The following is a 22,031-nucleotide window of genomic DNA, read 5'->3' on the forward strand; positions in this document are numbered from 1 at the left end:
AAGTGGAGACAAAGCCCTCAGGTGAGTGCAGGGACAGCAGTGCATCTGCCCCCCACCCCCCCCCCACCACCCCTCGGGCTTCATTGTAACCCCCAAAATAAGCTGATTTTCTATTCCCTTTATTGCAGCAAAAGGCAGCAGTTTGCGCCAAACCCCAACCTTTGCTTTGTCCGTCTTCTCGGATTTATTCATTTTTTAATGATATTTCCTCTTCTTGAGAATGTATCACATACGAGGATTATTATCTAATAGTTCCCCCTCCCAACCCGCCCACCCCCCCTCTCTCTCTCTCTTTTTCTCTTCTCTCAAAAAAAACATTTTTTTTTGGTCTCTTTCTTGTAATGCCGCCCCCCCCAGTATCGATCCGCTTTGGGTTTGTTCCGCTTGAATTTATTATTTTTTTTAAAGAAAAGAAAGCTTTTTAATGGCGTTTGTCCGTCCTCTGCTCGTTGTCTTGTACTTTGGTTTCAGTCCAGTGAGAGTGAGGTGTTCCCCCCCCCCCTCCGCACTTGTCCTACTGCGCTATTAAGAGAGAGAGAGAGAGGAGAAACATCTGCTTTGTTTTTAGTGGTTATTATTGTGCTTTCTGTTGTCATATTGAGAGAGAGAGAGAGAAAGAAAATCTGCTTTATTTTCGGAGTTATCAGTCGTGTTCAGGCTGAGAAAACTACCTGCCTTTTATTTGGTGAATGGTTCCTGGTTGGATCTGGTCTGTTATCAGCCCCTCAGGGCGAGCTGCTGCTTTGCTCGTGTGCTTCAAATGGACTGGTTTTAATTTCCCTTTCCGCAAACAAAATGCCTCATAATCTTCCCCCCTTCCTCGGATCTCACCGAAATGACTGCGACGAGCTTTCGGAAATTGGCAACACTTGCGGTTAAACGGACCTCTGTCACCGGTGCGTTGTCACCGAACCCGGTAACTGTTTTAAATCAGGAGATTTTGGAGTGGGGGGAGACATTGCTCACTCCAGAGAGGGGAAGGGGGGAGTGTTAGTTTTGAAATGCTTTTCTGGTGTTCTGTATCAATCACTGTGTTGTAATTTCACAGTTGGGGTGTCATTCCTCGACTGCTTTCAATGTTTTTCTGTTTCTGTTGTTTTATAAATCACACCCTGTTTTCCCCCCTGATAGACGGGCCGATCTTTTATAATTAATATTAAGAATCCTCGTAAACAAAATACTGCAGAGGCTGGAAATCTGAGACAAAACCAGAAGTCACTGGGAACACCCAGCAGGTCTTCTGCAGTATTAGCGACTTCTGCAGGATTAACACATCTATTCCTCTGCTTTGTTGCAACCCCCCCCCCCCCCTTTGTTTTGCATCGCTAACACCCTTTTAACCCATCATCCCCTGTCCTCTACCCCATTTTCTCCTTTGTCTTCCTTGCCCTGCCTCCCCCCTCTCTGTTAGCCCTTAAAAGTCAACGTGCACCTGTTCTGATGAACGGTTGTGGACCCGAAACGTTGACTCACTTTCCTTTCTCCATAGATGCTGCCTGACCTGCTGAGTGTTACCAGCGGCTTCTGTTTTTGTTATAAGAATCCTTGTGTTTGATATAGCACCTCATCACATTGTCGAGACTTCTCAAAGCACTTCGCAGGGATATACAATCAAGTGGATTGACTGTGTATTTTGCGAGTGAAAAAACAAACAAATTCTTTGTATGAATCGCATGTGCAATTGAGGTTGTTTTCTTTCTGTTTTCCAGTTGCAGGGATATTCCGGTTCAGCGGCCTACATGAACGATAACCCACCACCTTATCCGGGGCCTGGCCCATCCGGATACCCACCTTACCCACAGCAACAATATGTTCCAGGCCCTTACCCGGGTTACCCTCCCACCCATGGAGCACAACCTGCGTACCCGGGTTACCCTCCCTCCCATGGAGCACAGCCTGTATACCCAGGTCACCCACAGTACGGCTGGGGGAACGAACAGCAGCCGGGAGCAATGTACACAAACATGCCAAAAAGTACACCTAACACAGGTACTATACTGACTAACTATTTACATGCAGAGCTGTTTTTTTTCCCTTAAAAGATCAGTCCAGTAAAATCACCCCCCCCCGCCCTCCTACTTTCTTCAGCTGAAGGTTCTTGAGAAAGAACCCCCTCACCCCTCCCCCCATTCTATACTGTAAATCCATGTTCTCGATTAATGCAGTTTTGAGATTGTCTGAATTCTTGATCATACAGAACCCTTAGATCGTGTCCTCTCCTACACCAAACTCTGTGACCCCATCACCCCCATCCTTGGCTGGTTTCACTGGCATCCGATTTCCCCCAAAGGATGAAATTCAAAATCCTCGTCCTCACCTTCAAGGCCCTCCACGGCCTTGCTCCTTCCTACCTCTGTGACCTGCTAACCCCATGTCAACCTCTCCGCTCAGCAGACTCTGACCTGCGCCACATCCCCTGCCTGGCCAGCCCCATCATCAGCAGTCGGGCCTTCAGCCTCTGTCCACACCCTTTGGAACTCCCTCCCTTGCCTCCTTCAAGGCACATCTCAAGATCCTCCTCTTCGACTGTGCCTTCGGCCACATTCCTACCACTTGTCTCCCTACCCTCCACCCCTCCTGATCCAAACACCCAGCTCGGGTCCAAATTCTTGACTGTCCAGCGCCTTGGGACGTCCTCCCGACGTGAAAGGCACTATACAAATCTAATTTGTTGTTGTTGGTCTGTCCCATTTGTGCAGTGACAATTTCAGCAATGTGCTTGGGTATTTATTAACGCTAGATGTATTCATACATTGTGAGTTTCAGCTATAAAATTTAAGATAAAATCTATGGAAAAGCATTGATTAATTGATTGATCCTCAAGCTTCCGTTAAGTGTGGGGCTTTCGTGAAGTGTGGAGTTTTACAAATTGCAAATGAGTTTTCCCTTCTCTCCCATTCCCCCTCCACCACCCCCTCCAACCTTTAAACAATACAAAAGGGTAAATCTTGCATCTGTTTAGTCTGTTGTTGAGCCAGAGATTCCACATACTGTGTTTGAAATATTTACTCTAAATTAACCTGATAGAAATGGGCACTGAATGTTTTTTATTTGCCAAATCAGTGTTTGTGAAGCTACATAGCTCTTGGAATGTAATCATTCTTCCTCTGTACTTTTAGGGTAGATCTTAACTTGCTTGTTTGTAGATGGGCTTTATCAGAATTCAGACTGCACCATATTCTGTTTGGGGGAATTCAGAGAGTGAAGATAGAAAATTATCTCCTGCAAGTAACATTTGAATCTGTGCTAAGTGTCAGACAGACAACTTAGCTTGGAACTTTGTGTTGAATCAAATTGGTTTGCTGCACGACGAAATGTGCAGTGACAACACAAGAGGCCAACCTTTAGTGTTCCATCTGTAAAGTCCAACTGAACAACCTTAAAATAACAGAGTGATGCAAGCAACAGACTCTTTCTTTGCTTTACGTTTACCAAAGGACTGAAGCTGGGAAAAGGATGTGATCTGATGCTGAAAATGTTACATTGCAGTTAAGGAATTGTGTCAAAGTGTTTTGTAGTCAAATTAATTGCTCACTGAAACCCAAGTCATTAGGCAAATGGGGAAGACACTGCATGTCATCTGATTGGGCTTCAGTTTATAAATTTACCTCATTAAGGGAACATGATTTGTAGGATTTTTTTTCTTGTTGGTTACTTGTGCACATGCAAATCCAAAATGACATATTGAAATGCACTTCCTGGATTTTTCCATCTCCACTAATGCATAGAGGATGCAAGAATAGGAAACTCAATTGTTCCAATGAAAAGAGTGAACTTGCCAACTGAAAAACTGGAAGAGATCTAGGGGTGTTCGTTGACTCATTGTTCATTATGTCAAAACAGTGTGAGGCACAATAAACAATGCAAACAAGATGGTGGGTTACATTGCTAAATCAGTTGAATTTGGATCCTCAGATATACTCAGGCTGTACAGTGCTCTGCTCAGAACTTACCTTGAGTACTGCATATATCATCGCAACATAAGGGGGCTGGGATTCAGAGGGGACCTCGTAGAGGTGTATAAAATGTTAAACAAGCTTGAAAGTAAAGCCAGATCACTATTTTAGGATGCACCAAAATGTTAGAACAAGAGGACATGGGTTTAGAGGAGTAAAGAGCAATTTCAGGGCAGAAACCAGGAAGTGTTTCTTGACTAGATGAAAAATTAGCACGTGTTAATAATTCGATAGGCCACTAGTGGAAAGAGTTTATTGCATAAGATGAAACATAAGGTTTAACCATCTGTAATCAAGTTATACTACATATAGCACAATAACAGTATTACACATTATACTACACATAACAACACAATAACAATGCAACACATAGCATGCACACAGGGGTTGTTCAATCCTCCAGACAAACAACACACCTCAAAATACACAGCAGAGATCAGCCCCTGAAAAACCCTCAGGGACAACTGATTCTGCAACACAAAACTTCGGAAGACAGACAATCCCCATTGCTGTCTTTTAACCAGCACCAGTATGGAGTTCAGCCTCTGGAATTGCCCCTCGGATATAGCTGATCCTCACAGTACCTTACAGCCCTTAATACTGACCATACAGGAACGACAACACACACAGACAATCCCCAGTACTGTATTTTAAGTACTGACAATACAGGGACGATAACACATATCCAGGCACTGTTTTGTACTCCAGACTAAACAGTAGACCTGGGATCACACCTTGACATGCACTGGAGAGCTCACAGAACTATCATTCTGAGTCACAGACAGTGGCTCCTGGAAACCCAACAGAAACAATCAGCTCTTAGCCCAGCACCTCACTCGTACTGTCTAACTTCTGTGTTTCAAACGGACCAACCACTACTACTGTTACTACTTCTATGCCTAGCAAACAGAACCAAAAACATAGTACCCACTATTCCTCTTTCACTTTGCATGGTCACTTTCTTACTGGAGGTACATTCCCTCACCCCTGTACATATACATAGATACAGTAGAATCGATATCGATTCCACTGGGAAGTGTGCTGACCTTCTACACAACTCCACTATTTCAAAGTTACATCTTTTATGTGTTTCTAACTCCCACTTTCCCTGGTCACAGAGATAGCCCCCACCCGCAGGCTGCTTTTCACAGAGAGAGATACGGACAACGTCTGGGCAACCCTCCAAAGCCTGCTTGTTTCTCAGCCTTGGGACAGGCAGGTGTCTGAGGCTGCAGCCTTTTCTTTCTGTGGTCCATTGTTCTTACATTTGTACTCAAGCACCCGATTGCTCATTATCTCAGAAGAGTGAACATCTTCCCAGGAACATATGAAATGTAATCAGAAGCTGACCTCAACCCGTCCAGCAAAGCTACTTTTAACCATTTAACCATCAAACCTTCTGGAACATTCAGTTGCTGTTAAAATATACCATTGTATCCCGAGGTGATAGTCAATATATTTCAACACATGAGGGTTCTGAGAATCCCCACCAATATAAGTGAAGTTGCTGTTAAGTATTTTTGCCAATCCTACTTCTATTTCTTGTTTGCTCATCATTTCAATTCCTGTTATTCCAAAATATCTTTCATATTACTAGAAATTGCATAACCTTTTCTGCTGAACTTCCTGAGTATTGTGTACAGTAATATTACAAAATGAATGCAATGAGGAAATAAAAGTTCAGAAATTCATAGTGCCTTATGTTGTTGAGAAATGTCAAAGCACTTCACAGAATAGACTACTATCGAATTGGCTATCACCCTATCAGGCAATGCATTCCAGATCCGAACAACTTGTTGTGCGAAAAAAAATCCTCACCTCCCCTCTGTTTCTTTTAACGACCATTTTAAATCGGTGTCCTCTGGTTACCGATCCACTCACCCGCCAGTGGAAATAGTCTCTCCTTGTTCACCCTATCGAATCCCCTCAGAATGTTGAAAACTTCTATTAAGTCTCATCTGAACCTTCTCTGCACCAAGGAGAATAATCCTAACTTCTCTAGCCTCTCCTGATAACTGAAGTCCCTCGTTTCTGGTAAACCTCTTTTGCACTCTCCAATGCCTTAACTTCCTTGGTGCCCAGAACTGAACACAGTACTCGAGCTGAGGATTAACCATTGTTTTATAAAGGTTCATCATAACTTCCTGTCTTCTGTATTCTATGCCTCTATTTATAAAGCTTACTATCCCGTATGTTTTTTTAACAGCTTTATCTCCCTTTATCTCTTCAAAGATTTACTTATATTAACCCCCAGGTCTCTTTGTTCCTTTATCCCTTTTAAAATTGTACCATCAGCTTATATGGCCTCTCCTCATTCTTCCTCCCAAAATGTATCACTTCGCATTTCTCCACATTAAACTTCATCTGCCATGTGTCTGCCCATTTTAGCAGTCTGTCTATGTCCATTTTGAGTCTGCTACTATCCTCACTGTTTACTACTTTTCCAGCTTAGCATCATCTGCAAACTTGGAAATTGTACTCCCTATACCCAAGTCCAGGTCATTTATATAGATCAAAAACAGCAGTGGTCCCTGGAGGACACCACTGCACACTTCCCTCCAGTCAGAAAACTACTGTTCCCCACCACTCTCTGCTTTCTGTCTCCCAGCCAGTTCTGTATCCATTCTGCCACTGTCCCTTTACATTGTTGGCTTCTATTTTGTTTACAAGTCTCTTATGTGGCACTTTATCAAACGCCTTTTGAAAATCCATATAAACTACATCAACTGCATTACCTTCATCCACCCTCTCCATTACTTCATCCAAAAACTCTTATCAGGTTTGTTAGACATGATTTGCCTTTAACAAATCTGTGTTGGCTGTCCTTTATTAACCCATATTTTTCTAAGTGAAAATTTATTTTGTCCTGGAATATAGTCTTTAGAAGTTTCCCCACTACTGACATTAGGCTGACTGGCCTGTAGTTCCCGGGTTTATCCTTTTGCCCCTTTTTGTACAGGGGAGTAACATTTGCAACCCTCCAGTCCTCTGGCACCACCCCGGTGTCCAAGGAGGATTGAAAGATTGTGGCCAGAGCCTCCGTTATTTCCACCCTTACGTCCCTCAGTAACATAGAATGCATCCCGTCTGGACCGGTGACTTATCTACCTTGAGCACCGACAACTTTTTTAGTACCTCCTCTCAGTTTATTCTTCTCTTATCCAATTTCTCTACCCTCTCCTCTGATACTGTGGCATTGGCTGCATCCTCTTCTTTTGTGAAGATAGGTGCAAAGTACTCAATTAGGGACCAAAGAGGAAATCTTCTTGTGTACGCCATACGTCAGCAATGCCCTTGGCCTCCACAGTTTCCTCTTTGGTCCCTAATTGGACCCATCCTACCTTTGAATAAACTTTTATTCTTTATATGTTTGTAAAATACCTTTCCTTTTGTTACCCACTAATGCTTTCTCATACAATCTCTTTGCCCCACTTATTTCTTTTTTTCAGTTCTCTGTACTTTCTATATTCTATTTGATTACTTTCTGTATTTTGGACCTGACATTTATCGTAAGCCTTTTTCTGTTTTATTTTAATCCCAATTTCCTTATTCATCCACGGAGGTTTGGATGCAGTACCTTTCCCCTTTGTGGGAATATATTTGTACTGTCCCCAAACTATCTCCTCCTTGAAGGCTTCCCATTGCTCGTTAGCTGTTTTACTTGCCAATCTTTCTTTCCAGTCCACCTTGGCTAGGTCCCTTTTTAACTTAACTGCAATTAGCGCTCTTCCAGTTGAATATCTTCACCTTTGATTGCTCCTTGTCCCTTTCCATAAGTACTCTAAACCTAATAATGTTGTGATCACTGTTGTCCAGATGCTCTCCTACTGAAACCTGCTTAACTTGCCCCACTTCGTTCTCCAAAACTAGATCCAGCACTGATTCCTTCCTCTTTGGGCTGCAAATATGCTGACCCAGAACGTTATCCTGTACACATTTCAGGAATCCTTCCCCTTCCTTGCCCTTTATAGTGTCATTTTGCCAGTCTGTTAGGATAATTGAAGTTCCCCCATTATCACTACTCTATGGTTCTTTGCATTCTTCTGAAATCTGCTGCAGATTTGCTTGTCTATCTCCTTCCCACTATTTGGTGGTCTATACAGAGTAACAGCTCCTTTTCTGCTCCTTAACTCTAACCAAATAGATTCTGTTTTGGGGCCTTCTAGCACATCATCGCTCTCCAGGGCCGTAACCGTATCTGAAATCAATATTGCCAACCCCCTCTTTTTTTTCCTACCCTATCCCTCTTGAATACATTGTAGCCAGGAATATTCAGCTCCTATTCCTGCCCTTGTTTGAGCCAGGTCTCTGTTGTTGCCACTACACCATAATCCCATGTGGCAACTTGAGTCTGCAGCTCACCAAACTTATTTGTCACACTCCATGCATTTACGCAGATGCACTCCAAGACCGATTTAGTCTGTTCTGCATTTCTCCCCCATCTAATCCCTCCTTTTTCGGGATTATTCCTTATATTGCTATTCATCTCTCCCAACTCTCCATGTAACTTGTTTGTCCTATCAAATGCTACATCCTGATTCCTTTCCCCCCTCAAAATTAGTTTAAACCTTTCCCCACAGCACTAGTTAACCTCCCTACAAGGACATTGGTCCCAGCCTTGTTCAGGTGAAACCCATCCACCTTGTACAGGTCCCACTCTCAGCAAATTCCTTAACAGAATTCTCACTCTGTTCCACCTCACTCAGTTCCCTCCTCACGCTGCTGGGCTCTCTGCTCGAGTCAAGATAAAGATGACATGAGGCTATTGTGCCAAAGCAGATGGTTGAGATTGCCTGCCGGAACTCAGTCTAGCTTCACACATTTTGAACAAAAGCTCACTCGAGTTAGGGACCACATTTAGTGGGACTTGAACCCCAGGATGAGTCAACACTTTGGAGAAGGGAGTCAGAAAAGCCATTATATTTTAAACCATTTAGCTTTAAAATAAATCCTTGTGTCATTGCTTAAGTTTTGATTGAAGTATAGGGTGTCCACGTTGTCCGGTTACAAAACAGCAATACAAGACTATAGAGAAGCTGAAACAAATTGTCAGAGATGCATATCTCCTCCTCACTCCATCCATCCATGTTATGGAAGATATCGCTCCGAAAATGGCGACTGATCATTATCTGCCATGAAAATGATTCACTTAACCGATCCACTGGATGTCTAAATAGTTAATAATGCGCATTAAGTGCTTCTAAATCCAATTATCATAATTCTTCCACACGTTTCGGTTGTTGTATTACTGTGTAATACAAAACATGGGGGTAACGCCTTTGTGGACATCCTGTATTTGCAGAAGGGCAAAATGGCCTCCGCTTGATTTTTGCACTGAACCCTTAAAACAATCATAACTCACCCTGCTCCTACAAACACTAACCTGTAACCTTTCCCTGCCTCCACTGCCTGTGTACATCATGTGCACCAACACTGCACTCCTTTGAGATCCGTTGGAAAGTAACCACCCAGGGGGACATCTCTTCAACAAAGAGATCTATCTGTAAAAGCCAGTTAATGAACTGATGCAGTGTTCTCGAGCACAATGCTGCACACACTGAGGGGTTTCACTGGGATTTAGTAAATGCTTGTCATTGTTGAGTGAAAAATTCATTTGAGTTATAAACAGAATGTATTTAACTCTAATATTGTTGTTTTAAACCAGTTTTGTGGAAAATTGAAGTGGTTTTTAAATTGCGTTCTGACTAGAGTAAAATGATCAGAGGACTTTTTGTTGGTTGCTTGATATCACAGGAACTCTGTATTGCTCAGCGGCAGTGAAATGACACAAATCTTGTCACCAGAAAGTCAGTCTTCTAAGTTGGGGTTTGTCACTGATTTGATTGTTCAGTTAGAAATTTGTCCAGTTAATGATAAAGCTTTATCAGTTCCATGTGAATATGGCTTTGTGTCATTCCTGACGTAACTCGGGTGAATGAAAGCTTCTCTGTGCTCCTGATGATGCAATTTTAATGGAGCGGTAGGTTGTGCAACGTTAGCTGAGGCAATCAGTGCAATAGATCCAATTTAATAGGGAAGATTTGACAACAGAGAAAACAGAGCAACCATTTCCCTTAAGGAACTGGATAAAGCAGTTTGGAAGCTGTGGTTTATTACTGCCAGCCATAATGAGTACAAAACCCAATTTCTGGCTTGTAGGGCCTGAGCCATCAGTGTGTCGGCAACTAGAAAAAAATGGCTGCGTCTGTTTGTAAAGGGTCCCAGTGGAACCTACTCTACACTCTATCTGCAATGGAAAGGGTTGATTCCTAATTGCAGTTATCTCCATTCCGAGGTCATGTTATACAGTCACGGCGAAAAGCAGCATTCCGACACTACTCCACTATACAATATATTCTGTGAAGCATTTTGAGATCCCTCAATGATGTGTTAAGGGCTGATGCTATCCCTCTGATCGCTCGCTCCTGGTCTCTGCATGCGCGTTTTGGCTGCCGCCCCAATCCGAGCCTCCCCCTCTATGTCTCTCCTTCCACCCCCCTCTATGCTTCTCCTCCTCTATTGTCTCTCCTCCTCTATGTCTCTTCCCACCCCCTCTATGTCTCTCCTCCCACCCCCCTTTATCCGCTACTTCCCCTCTATGTCTCTCCCACCGCCCTCCCTGCCTTCTCTCTCTCCTCGACCCCATCACCACTTCGCTCTACTCCAGCCTGGGCATCCTCCGCTGGGCCCACCGTGGCTCCAGGCATTGGCTGTCCCAGAGCAGCAACCCCACATGTCTAATCATTCACTCCTTCTGCTCAAACCGCCTTCTTAAGGCAAACCCAACTCCCCCTTCCCTCATACGTACCTTCTCCAACTCTCCACTCACACCACTCCACAACCATCTCTCCTATACAACCCAAAATCCTCTCCGCACCACTCTCCTCCCTCCCCCCCCCCCCAGCAAACCCACCCGCATTTCCCTCCAAAATGTCCGTTCCCTCTCAAATAAAGCCCTCACCATCCACGACCTCATCCTGGACGAGCACCTTGATATTCTTGGGCTCACCAGAACCTGGCTCTCCCCAAATAACCCCGTCCCCCTAGTGGAAGCCTCCCCTCCAGGCTACACCTTCCACCGCACCCCCCATCCAAACCAACGTGGTGGTGGGGTGGCCTTCATTTCCAAAGCCTTCCTTGGTCTCCCCCCCCTACTCCTCTGGCTGCTTCCCCTTCTTCGAGCACCTCACCCTTTTCCACCCCTCTCTCCCTTTGAAAATCCTCCTTTTTACTGCCCCCCTAAACCCCCCGGCTCCTTCCACACAGACATCTCTACTCTCTTCCCTGTCCCTCTGCTCCGAGCGCCTACTCATAATGGGTTTCAACCTCCACCTGGACTCCCCCTGCACCACTTCTGCTGATTTCACTGCCCTCCTCCTCCCTAAACCTTACCCTCCATATAAACTCACCCACCCACAACCGTAGTCATGCACTTGACTTCATCATCACCCAGGGCCTTGACATTTCCGACCTCAGCATAGTGGACAAGGCTATCTCGGACCACTTTTTCATCTCCTTCTCCTCTCACATCCCTCTCTCCTCCACCAAGCCCTCAACGATTCTCTACCACCCTTGGAAAAGGCTACTCCCTGAGACCCTCACAAAGGCCCTCTAATCTTCAAACATCCTGTCCGTCTGGCCTTCCACCCGCGGAGATCCTGAAGCAGCCGTCCAGCTGCTCCACTACTGGCTGACATTATCAACCAGTCCCTCTCCTCCGGATCAGTACCTGCATCCCTCAAAACTGCTGTCATCACCCCCCTCCTGAAAAAACCTTCCCTCGATCCCTCAAACCCAAGCCATTACCACCCTATTTCTAACCTGCTCTTCCTTTCAAAAGTTCTAGAACTCATTGTTGCAAACCAACTTTTCGCACTCCTCCTCCCTCTGCCTCTTCGAACCCCTCCAATCCGGTTTCCGCCCACAGTACAGAGATTGCGCTTGTAAAAGTCACAGACGACATCCTCTCTATCTGTGACCAGGGCTCCCTCTGCCTCCTTGTCCTCCTGGACCTCTCCGCCGCATTCAACACAGTCGATCACGCCAGTCTCCTCCACCGCCTTTCCTCCGTCATCCACCTCAGTGGGACCACACTCGCCTGGTTCGAGTCCTACCTCACAAACCACCAGCAATACATCTGCACAAACGGCTTCTCCTCCCGCTCTCACCCGGTTACCTGCGGGGTATCCCAAGAATCCATCCTTGGACCCCTCCTCTTTCTGATCTACATGCTCCCTCTTGGGGATGTCATCCGCAGACATGGGGTACATTTCCACATGTAATCAGATGACACCCAACTTTACTTTCCCACCTCTCTTTACGACTCCCAGTCCCCTGATGTTCTGTCAGCTGCCTGTCAGATCTCAGGGGCTGGATGAGCGCAAACTTCCTTCAGCTAAACGTTGACAAGACGGAAGCCATACTATTTGGCTCCGTCAATGTCTAAATTCTCATGGTTCTCACCTGACCTCCCCCTAAAACTCTCTGAACCCATACACAACCTGGGCATCAGGTTCGACCCCCAATTATCCTGCCTCCCCCACATCCGGTCCCTCACCAGCACTGCCTTCTTCCACCTCCGACGCATCGCCCGTCTCTGCAAATACCTCTCCCCAAAAGCCGCTGAAACCCTGGTCCATGCCTTTGTCACCTCCTGGCTGGACTATTCAAACGCCATCCTCGCCGGTCTCCCATCCACTACCATCCATAAAATCAAACTCATTCAGAACTCTGCTGCCTGCATTCTCACCTGCACGAAACTCCGGTCCCCGATCACCCCAGACTGCACTGGCTCCCAATCCCAGAGAGGATCAATTTCAAGATCCTCACCCTCGCATTCAAGTCCCTGCACTCCTCTGTACCCCCTACCTCTCTGACCTCTCTCCTCAGCACAGTACCCGTTGCCTTCATTCCTCCGGGTCTGGCTTCCTCCTTGTCCCGAGTCCTCCGCTCCACCCTCGGCGGCCGTGCCTTCAGCCACTATGCCCCGAGGCTCTGGAACTGCCTTTCTCACTCCCTTCGTCTCATTCCCTCCCTTCCCATTTTCAGATCTCTGCCTAAAACCTTTCTTTTCGACCGCGCCTTTGGTCACCTTCCCACCCCTCCCCCTGGCTCAGTCCCAGGATCCTAAACTGTAAAGCGCTCTGAGACGCCGTCTGGAGTGGAGGGCGCTATATAAATCCAAGTTGTTGTTATTAAGGCACTATATCAAATGCAAGGATTATTATTATTATCCATACTAATAAAGACAAAGTGTCTGTCTATGTATCTGACACTCGCGCAATAACTGATTGAAGTAGAGACATGATTTACACCTCATCGGATAGGTCTTCCATGGGCAGTGTCATGGGCATATCTTTTGGGGGAATTTCCTATTATTGATGAGCTAGATTAAAAATGCTTTATTTAAGCCCCAAAATATGAGGTATGCATCATATTCTGCCATACCATGGAGCTAGAGTTTTCACATGTGGGACAGAGATAGAGAATGAGAGAAAGAGAAACTGAGAGAGAATATATTATAAAGTGTAGTGACTATGTATTTTGTAGGAGAGACAGAAAAATAACAGAGAGACTGGGAGAGAGACCAAGACAGAGAGAGAAAGTATATTAAAGGAGTCCTCCCAAAAGGAGTCCTTCTAGCTGAATATAAAGACAAAATATCTGTCTGTCAATCGACATTCCATTATGAATCCGTTGGTTGCAAGCGAAACTACAACGTGTACAGCTAGTAATTACATAAATGCAAGTTGTTGTTTGTTCTGTGTTTGTAATTCTTGTTTAATCAGGATCTTTACTTGCTTTCCTATTCCCCCCAAAAGTACAAATATACTGGTTTATAGACAGTTTTATACTTTGATCAGTGACTGTGCCAGGGTGAGATAACGTGCTAACTATAAACTGGAAATGCAGATAAATATTAAAATGGTTAATTATTAGTTACTGGAGAATGATGAAAACGTAGCACAAAGTTCACTTATGCAGCATTATAAATAGAATCCAGTCGAGCTTCTGAATAACATGAATCTCAAGTGATTCGAATGTAAAATTTCAGGATTTTTTTAAAGTGAAACTTTTTCCCATTCTGGGAATTTCTTGAGATCTCTCTCCCACCTCCTACAAATTAAATTGTAAAATAACGTAATAAAGTTCTAAGTAAGGTGAGAAGAGTGTTTCCCCATGTTATATTCATGCAGACATTAACTCTTTCCCAGTGTGTTCTGCATAAAGCTTTCTGGTTAAAGTTATCTATGATCAGAATTGCAGACTCTTACTGGACAAGTCTTTGCTAATGTTAATATCGATTTGTTTTTACCATTATCATGAACTTATCTGAACTGTAAATCTTATGTTTTCGGTACTGGTGAACTCTGTCCTCTTCTGGTTTATCACAAGATTGGTTGGCTGGGGAAGGCTGTACATCCCATCTGATCTCAGCTTGATCACCCACTCTACCCTCCTCCCCTTGTGTGTATGTATAGATTTCTCAACTGAAATCTGATTGAAACAATTTTGGGAAACTGAGGTCATTTGAATAAAAGGCTAACAATTAAAAGTACAATGCTCTTATAACGCTAAGCAAATTAATCTTTTCTTTTGCTTTGAAAACAGCAAGTACCCCTGACCTAGTCCATTTTGAAAGTTTTCCATCTCGTTCATTTCTTTCAGCTCCAACCATTCTATACATAAATGCACTCGTTCATGATTTGAGAGGTTTATGTTGCCTCTTGCCAAAACATCATCAACCCAGAAGTCTACACCTTGCAGGAAAGGCGTGGATAAACTGAAAATCTCTCTCTCTCTCTCTCTGGGATGAAAGTACATCTCCTGTCTTATGTTTCTTCCAAATTATCTTCCTTTCCTGCTAGCTACTGGCCACCACATAACTGCTCTACGCTTGGAGGTCAGATCAGAACACTGAGTCCTGCCAGCACCAGCCGACACCGATTTATCACTGGCTCCTAGGAGGCATTGGTCAAGCACAGGAGCCACAGAGCGACTATTTTGCCCTCCATATTTAAAATACTAGGTCAGGTGATAATTACAGGGAATATATTGATTTCCGCATCTCCCCCTGTGCAGGTTCAGTGCTTGCTCACATGCCCTGCTCCACTGGACAAATTATTTTTCAGCCAATAAGGTAAACTGGCTAAGCGTGGGTTTTATTTCTGGGTCTCTCCCTTTTTTAAAAAATAAATAAAAGGCTTCAGTGATGCTCCTAGCAGAAATAGTTCTCGATCTGCAGACATGTGCAGTAAATGTGTTCAGAATTTGATCCTCTGAGAAACGTAACCAGGATGTTTGCTCTAAGGATTCCCAATTGCACTGGAGAAGTTACATTTTACTTTAACTAATCCTGGCTAATAATTAACATCTGTTCTGTTGTTTGAATTCCCCCCCCCCCCCCATTTTAAAGGTGAGCAGTTACCTTTACAACACCTGACCTGTGTTTTCCAGGTAGCGCCATTAAAGTCTAGGGTAAAATGCTATTACTATGCATGCGCATAGTTTGAATGTGTAATGAAGGAAAGATGATACGCGTTCTATAATTCAACAGCATTACACAATTAAGTAACATTAGCTGCTCTAAACATGTATTTAAAAACAGCATCTTATTTACCAGCTGCAGGGTGCTTGGTCTTTTTGGATCCCATTTTGTTGTTGTTTCCACTTGCAGTCTTTCTGCCTTTAATCCCACTGAATGACCTTTGTCTTATTCCAATAGTGTCACAGGTTAAATTATGCACGAGATGGATTTATAATCATCTCGTGCATGTGTAAACACAATATTTTCCACTATTGGCTTCACGTCAGCAGCTGCTGTTGCTCACTGCATCTCATTAAAAATTGTGATCTTGGTTTCAACATATGTGAAGCCACTAAAAGGCCAAATGTAGTCTCGAATTAAAATTGTTCTTGAGATATTATAATAATAATCCTTGCATCTGATAAAGCGCCTTATCACATTGTTGAGACATCCAGCACCTCAGGACGTGAAAGGCACTATACAAATGTAATCTGTTGTCTCAAAGCGCTTCACAGAATATATTGTAAAGTGGATTGACTGTATATTTTGTAGGTGTAACGCAGCAGCCAATTGCGCACTGTTGACTACTCCACCGCCTTTCCTCTCGTCTCTACCTCAATAGTTCTGTTTTTGCCTTGTTCCGATCCTACCTTTCCCACCATCTGCACTTCATGGCCACCAACGGTTTCTCCTCTAGCCCTCGCACTGTCACATGTGGCGTCCCTCAGGGCACTGTCCTCGGTTCCCTCCTCTTCAATCTATACATGCTCTCGTTCAGCAATGTCATCCACAGGCATGGGGTTAATTTCCACACGTATGCGGATGACAGTCAACTCTATCTCGCCGTCTCCACCCTTGACTCCAGGACCGTTGATGTCCTGGCTAATTGTCTGACATCAAGTCCTGGACGACAGCCAATTTCCTCCAGCTCAATGTTGGCAAGACAGAGGCCTTCCTGTTTGGCTCTCGGCAGTGCCCCCTCACCTCAACCGTTGACATTATCACTATTCGTGGCTGCACTCTTCACCTCACTGAGCCAATCCGAAACATCGGTGTTCTTTTTTGCTATCCTTCAGACCGCACACCTACATGACCCGTTCCGCCTTCACACACCTCCGCAACATTGCCCATCTCCACCACTGCCTCTCACCGCAGGCCGCCCAGACCCTGATTCACACTTTAATTACATCCGGGCTTGACTACGCCAACTGCCCACTCACTGGACTTCCCAACTCTTCCCTCCACAAGCTGCAGATTATTCAGAACTCTGCAGCTCAGGTCCTCTCTTGCAACAGTCTCTGGGAACTTATCATCCCCGTTTTTGTCCGGTTTCACTGGCTCACCATTCCTCAGAGAATCGAGTACAAAACCCTCGTTCTTACCTTCAAGGCCCTCCACGGTCTTGCTCCCCCCACATCTCTGACCTCATAACCTCCTTCCGCTCGGCGGACAGCGGCCTGCTTCAGCATGATATAGCTTGCTTCACGAGCTAGCCCATGAGGCTATTTGCAGGAATACAAATAAGCATATAAACACAGTTGTACATTAAAAATACTTCAATCTGCTCTTGTTGAGTAGGAGGTTGAGTAATATGGAATGATGCATTTTATTGAAGTACATTTATGATATCAACATTAATAAAAACATTGTGTCAGAACATGGCTTGCCATATAACAAGATACTTTTTGAAGTGTACAGACTTATGCAGAGAAAGGGACCAATTAAGTTGGTGGCAGCGAAGCCTTATGACAGTGATGAGACGAACGACAAATTAATCATTGTTATCTCAGATGCCAAGTGCGAAGAGGTCATAGACTTCTTTGTATTAAAAATAGACATCTGCTTGGCTGCATCCTTTTGCTTTCTCTCTTCATCCCCCACCCCACCATTTTCTGCTCCTGTGTCTGCCCCACCCACATTCAGGTGTGGCCAGTTTTAAAAAATTAAACCAGACCTGAACATTTTTTGCGGGTGAGCCAGGTGTCTTGACACATGAAGAAACCCATCACTGTGCTTAAAGAGTATCCAAACCAAACTGCATGAGAATTTCATGCGCATCCCACGTACACATGGAAATTCCAGTCATAGATTGCTGTAAGGGAATGCGCACTCTCTCCCTGGAGCGATGCATTCTGCTTACCTAATTCCAGACAGTATTAGGCAGAGATTGGCAAGAACCAAGGCTTGTTGGCTTTTAACAGATGCAGAGTTCCTGTTCACCCCTTTCCTTGCCAGGAAACCCCAAGGCCAATTCTCGCCTTCCTATTAATACTCTGCTTCAGATTGCTTAATTCAGCACAAACCAGGTATCTATCATGTGTGCTCTTTATACATCGTTGTTGCTAATCAGTTGCTGTGTTTCCTCACTCTGCTTTCAGTGGGGAGAGTGGCTTCACATCAGGTGACCTAGAAGTGCTTTTTGTCAATACTGAGTGCAAAAAATAGAAACTTTTTCCTTCCCCGGGGCTAACCTTCAGAAAATAGAATGTCATTGAACAGTTCAGGAAGCCTGTAGTTTAAGCAAACTTGTATTAGTCGACTGATGGAACACTTTTCGGGGGTAACATTAAAAAAAAATTGGTCATGCCTCAATCCATGGCTGTTTGTGGGATATTGCTGTGCGCAATTGGCTGCCATGTTTTGCTCACAAAATATACAATCAATCCAGTTTACAATATTTCTATAAAGCGCTTTGAGACGTCTCAACAACGTGAAAAGGCGCTGTATCAATTGCAAGTATTAATATAATCCATGCATTTGGTGTAACACTTTATGAAAAGATTTTATTGTGAAGTATAATAACTATGTACAGTATTATGAATATAATAAATTGCTGAATACAAATATTGCAATCTTTTAAATACAGATCAAATTTAAAGATGCCAATTTTAATTCATTCTGTGCGCAATTGGCTGCTGTGTTTCACCCATAAATAGTCAATCCGCTTCACATATATTCTGTGAAGCGCTTTGAGGCGTCTCACTTATGTGATAAGGTGCTATATCAAATGCAGGGATTATTATTAATAAAACATTTAAGGCAAGAAAAGGGTATTTTTGCTCCCTCCATCTTCTGACCTGTACATTTTTTCTTACAGTTTATGTTGTACAGGATCAAAGGAGAAACGACGATAGTTCTGCATGTTTAACAGCATGTTGGACTGCATTGTGCTGCTGTTGCCTTTGGGATATGTTGACCTAAAATCTCCGCTATATGGAAATTCGCCACAAGCCAGACATCTCAGCTACTGGGCGCTCAAATCAAAGTGCTGAATAAAAGCCTGTTAATGATCCTTGGTTCTGCCCGTCACATAATGACATTAGTTTAGCGGTCGTCGGAATGACAATGTGCTGTTGGTGTGCCTACAATCTCATGTAATGGTCTGCCTAAATAAAAGAGTAAATGTCAATTTATGGAAGGAAAGCCTTTTAATAAGTTAACTTCCACACAAAAAATATAAGTCAATTTGATATTTATGGAAGTAAGCGGTGGTAGTGATTTTTCTGCTTTTGTCTTGTAAGTTAAAACGATTTCAAGATGCTCATTTCTAACAGAAACCTTGCATTCCTAGAAATAGCAAATGTAAAGTAAAAATAGAATCGCCATGGTTTAGTTTACTTTGTATATTATGCATTAAATAATTTTTTTCAAACCATCATGTGTTGAATACAATGTGTTGTGTCTATGTATCCATATATATGGACTGTGTCCAACTGAGCAGTCGTTCAGCATATGAAGTCAAAGTTGCATTGAATTTAAGGATGCTACCGGTCTTGTTAATGGATCTGCTATTCATTTCCCTCAAATTCAATCAAATTTCAGTGATGGACAGAAACCAGATATGTGCGTTCAAATATAATTTTGCATCCTCCTCTTATGCCAATTTTATTTTAAAAGTGCACCATCTGCATTGTTAATATCAATGGTCATTTTAATTAATAAAACACAGTGCGTTTGTGGCTGCAATATTGAGGGACACATTGCGTGAAGGCTGATTAGATCTAGTACTTTATGTAAACCGCACTGATAGGGGGGATGAAGAGAACAGCCACATGGAATGCTGTGCAGGTCAGGTATTTAATAATTAATTGGGTTTAATGTCAGGGTAACTTGCAGATTCTTAAAACAAAAACTTGCACTTATACAGCACCCTTCATGAGGAGCAGTGTCTTGGAGCACTTAACTGGCGGAGCTTAACACTGAGCCGGGGGAAGGGACCGTAAGCATGGTTGAAGAGGAAGGTGTTCAGTCATGATCTGAAAGAAGGGGAAGGAGGTGGCAAGGCGGAGGGTTTGGGGGACAGAGAAAAAACCCTATCAAAAAAAAATCCTTCACTCTAGTTGCTCAGTAAAGCCTGATTTTTCATTCAATTAGACCTTTGTATTTACAGCAACTCGTGAGAAAATGATCTGGTGCGAAGTGCACAGTGGGCCATGAGTGCCAACACTAACACCTGTCAGAAAGAGGCAACCGGCTGCCCTCAATAGGAGCTGGTTGAGCAGCGTCCTCACTGAGCAAACCCACGTGCTGCTATTTTGGGACTGGTTGATGCGGACTCGTACACATGCACTGCTAAAGCCATGACATGGTGCAGTCAGCAAACACAACAGTATACAGGGAGGCTGATCACATTTAAAATGGTCAAGTGTGCATATCAGGACCCGCTCATACTAACATTTAGGTCTACTGAGCTTGACATGTAACAAGTCCTAGCTGGATAAAACTGCAATTGCCTCAACGAACCCTCTTATTTCTACTCTGAGGTTGGTAATATCCAAAAATATTGCACACACAATTAGGCCATTCACAATTAGGCTGTGTTTTTCTCCACCTTGCCGAATCCCACTCTTGCACTTGTTTCTAATAATAATCCTATAATAATAATACAATAATTAGACTAAAAGTTCAAGATTTCACACATACCCGCAGCTATTTAACCACAAATTAAGCTAGAGCACTTTGAGACGCTACCTTGTGTGAGGGGCGCTATATAAATGCAAGCTGTTGAGCGTATCATTTAGAGATTGTGTAAAAGTATCCACATGGCTCTGATTCACATTCCTAAATTCATTGCTTGCCATTTATTTAGAGCTTGCTGGTCTGTACAAAGTCACCTTCTGGTGATTCGTCAAAAGCAGACTAAATATTAGACCCTGTGGTCCTATCCCACTCTGTTTGTAAACAGCTCAAATGGTTGTCTATTCCCAGCCTAACATGGAAGAGTAAAGTGCTGGAGCTTCCAGTTACTATGGGCCGTGTACATAGCTGTATCTGCAGAGTATGACAGCTGCTGATGATAGAATTTCAATCCTTATTTTGGTTCACAGGCAATTTGAATAACCACGTTCTGTGTTTGATGTTCAAAAGGGACCGATCTGCTTTGCCAAACGATGGTCATGATTACAGCCCCAAATATTTTGCAGTCTTTTAAATCCAACCTTTTTTGGAAGATGAATATCAGATTCTGGTTTCCACAAAAAGCAGCTCTCTACTTTGCACAAAATGCACAGTCACTCCACTTTACAATACATTCTGTGAAGTGCTTTGAGACGTCTCAATGACATGATTAGGTGCTATATCAAATGCAAGGATCATTATTATTTTATCAGCCACCCACTACTGTTCCTGAAATTAATACCATTTCCAACTCCAGACGTATTTGATCAACCACTGCACTCACAAGATCACAAGATCGGTCAGTAAGAGTTGGGTGAGTTTTCTGATCTTTTTAACGAAACAACATTGTGGAAAAACTACACTTTAGCTTCAGAAGTAGTGTACTAAGTTAGGAATAATTTAGACTTTGCAAACATTTGTTTGCTTCAGAACTGTAGTTGAAGGAATTAAAAACAAAACTGCACACCAGTACAGTATTAATGGAATAACTTGCATACCGGCTTAAAATGTAAATCGACAGGTTTACATCCCTGAAGTATTTTGTTTTTTGGTCAGCTGAGTGTTTGAAACATGTGGAAACCCATCACCGTGCTTAAGAGTGTCCAAACCAAGCTGAGAATTCCATGAATTCCACCTACACATGGAAATCACAGAGATAGATTGCTGGAATGGAATCCGCATTCTCTCCCTGGAGGGCCACATCCTGCTTACCTAATTCTGGAAAGTATTAAGCACAGGTTGGCAAGAGCCAAGGCTTGGGGACCCCACAGTGTGTGTTGGGGTAACTACAGGAGTCTAACCAGCTAAACCCACATAGCTTACCATTGATGTACAAACCCAAACTTCTGTAAAATCGCTAAATGTGGTGAACCTTTTAACGGCAGTTACTTTCCATTGCCACACGAGGGCTCCAAACACAAACCTTTCAGGGAGATACTGCATAAAAGCAGAACTTCACTTTACGCAAACTAATGACAATAAACCGATTCTGGACCCTGCTAACACTACTGCCCACTGAAGGACTTCAACCTGGTTTGAGATAAATGCTTCATCCAAAAGATTACAACTCCCAACAATGCTGCACATCCCCAGCATTGCACTGGACTTTTTTTCCAGCTCCGCCATATTGCCTCACATTGCCACATTACCTC

The 22,031-nt window shown here is 43.6% G+C and overlaps 1 protein-coding gene across 1 annotated transcript; it reads left to right on the forward strand.

Moving 5' to 3' along the window:
• Positions 1 to 19,130, forward strand: cystm1 (cysteine rich transmembrane module containing 1). Its single transcript, NM_001292229.1, is given in 3 exon segments — positions 1 to 21; positions 1,710 to 1,989; positions 18,581 to 19,130. Coding segments are annotated over 2 exon segments (354 nt in total). The 5' UTR covers positions 1 to 21; positions 1,710 to 1,739; the 3' UTR covers positions 18,685 to 19,130.
• The last annotated feature ends 2,901 nt before the right edge of the window (positions 19,131 to 22,031 follow it).

Source organism: Callorhinchus milii, unplaced genomic scaffold (genome assembly GCF_018977255.1).
Source record: "Callorhinchus milii isolate IMCB2004 unplaced genomic scaffold, IMCB_Cmil_1.0 Scaffold13, whole genome shotgun sequence".
Lineage (NCBI taxonomy): Eukaryota > Metazoa > Chordata > Chondrichthyes > Chimaeriformes > Callorhinchidae > Callorhinchus > Callorhinchus milii.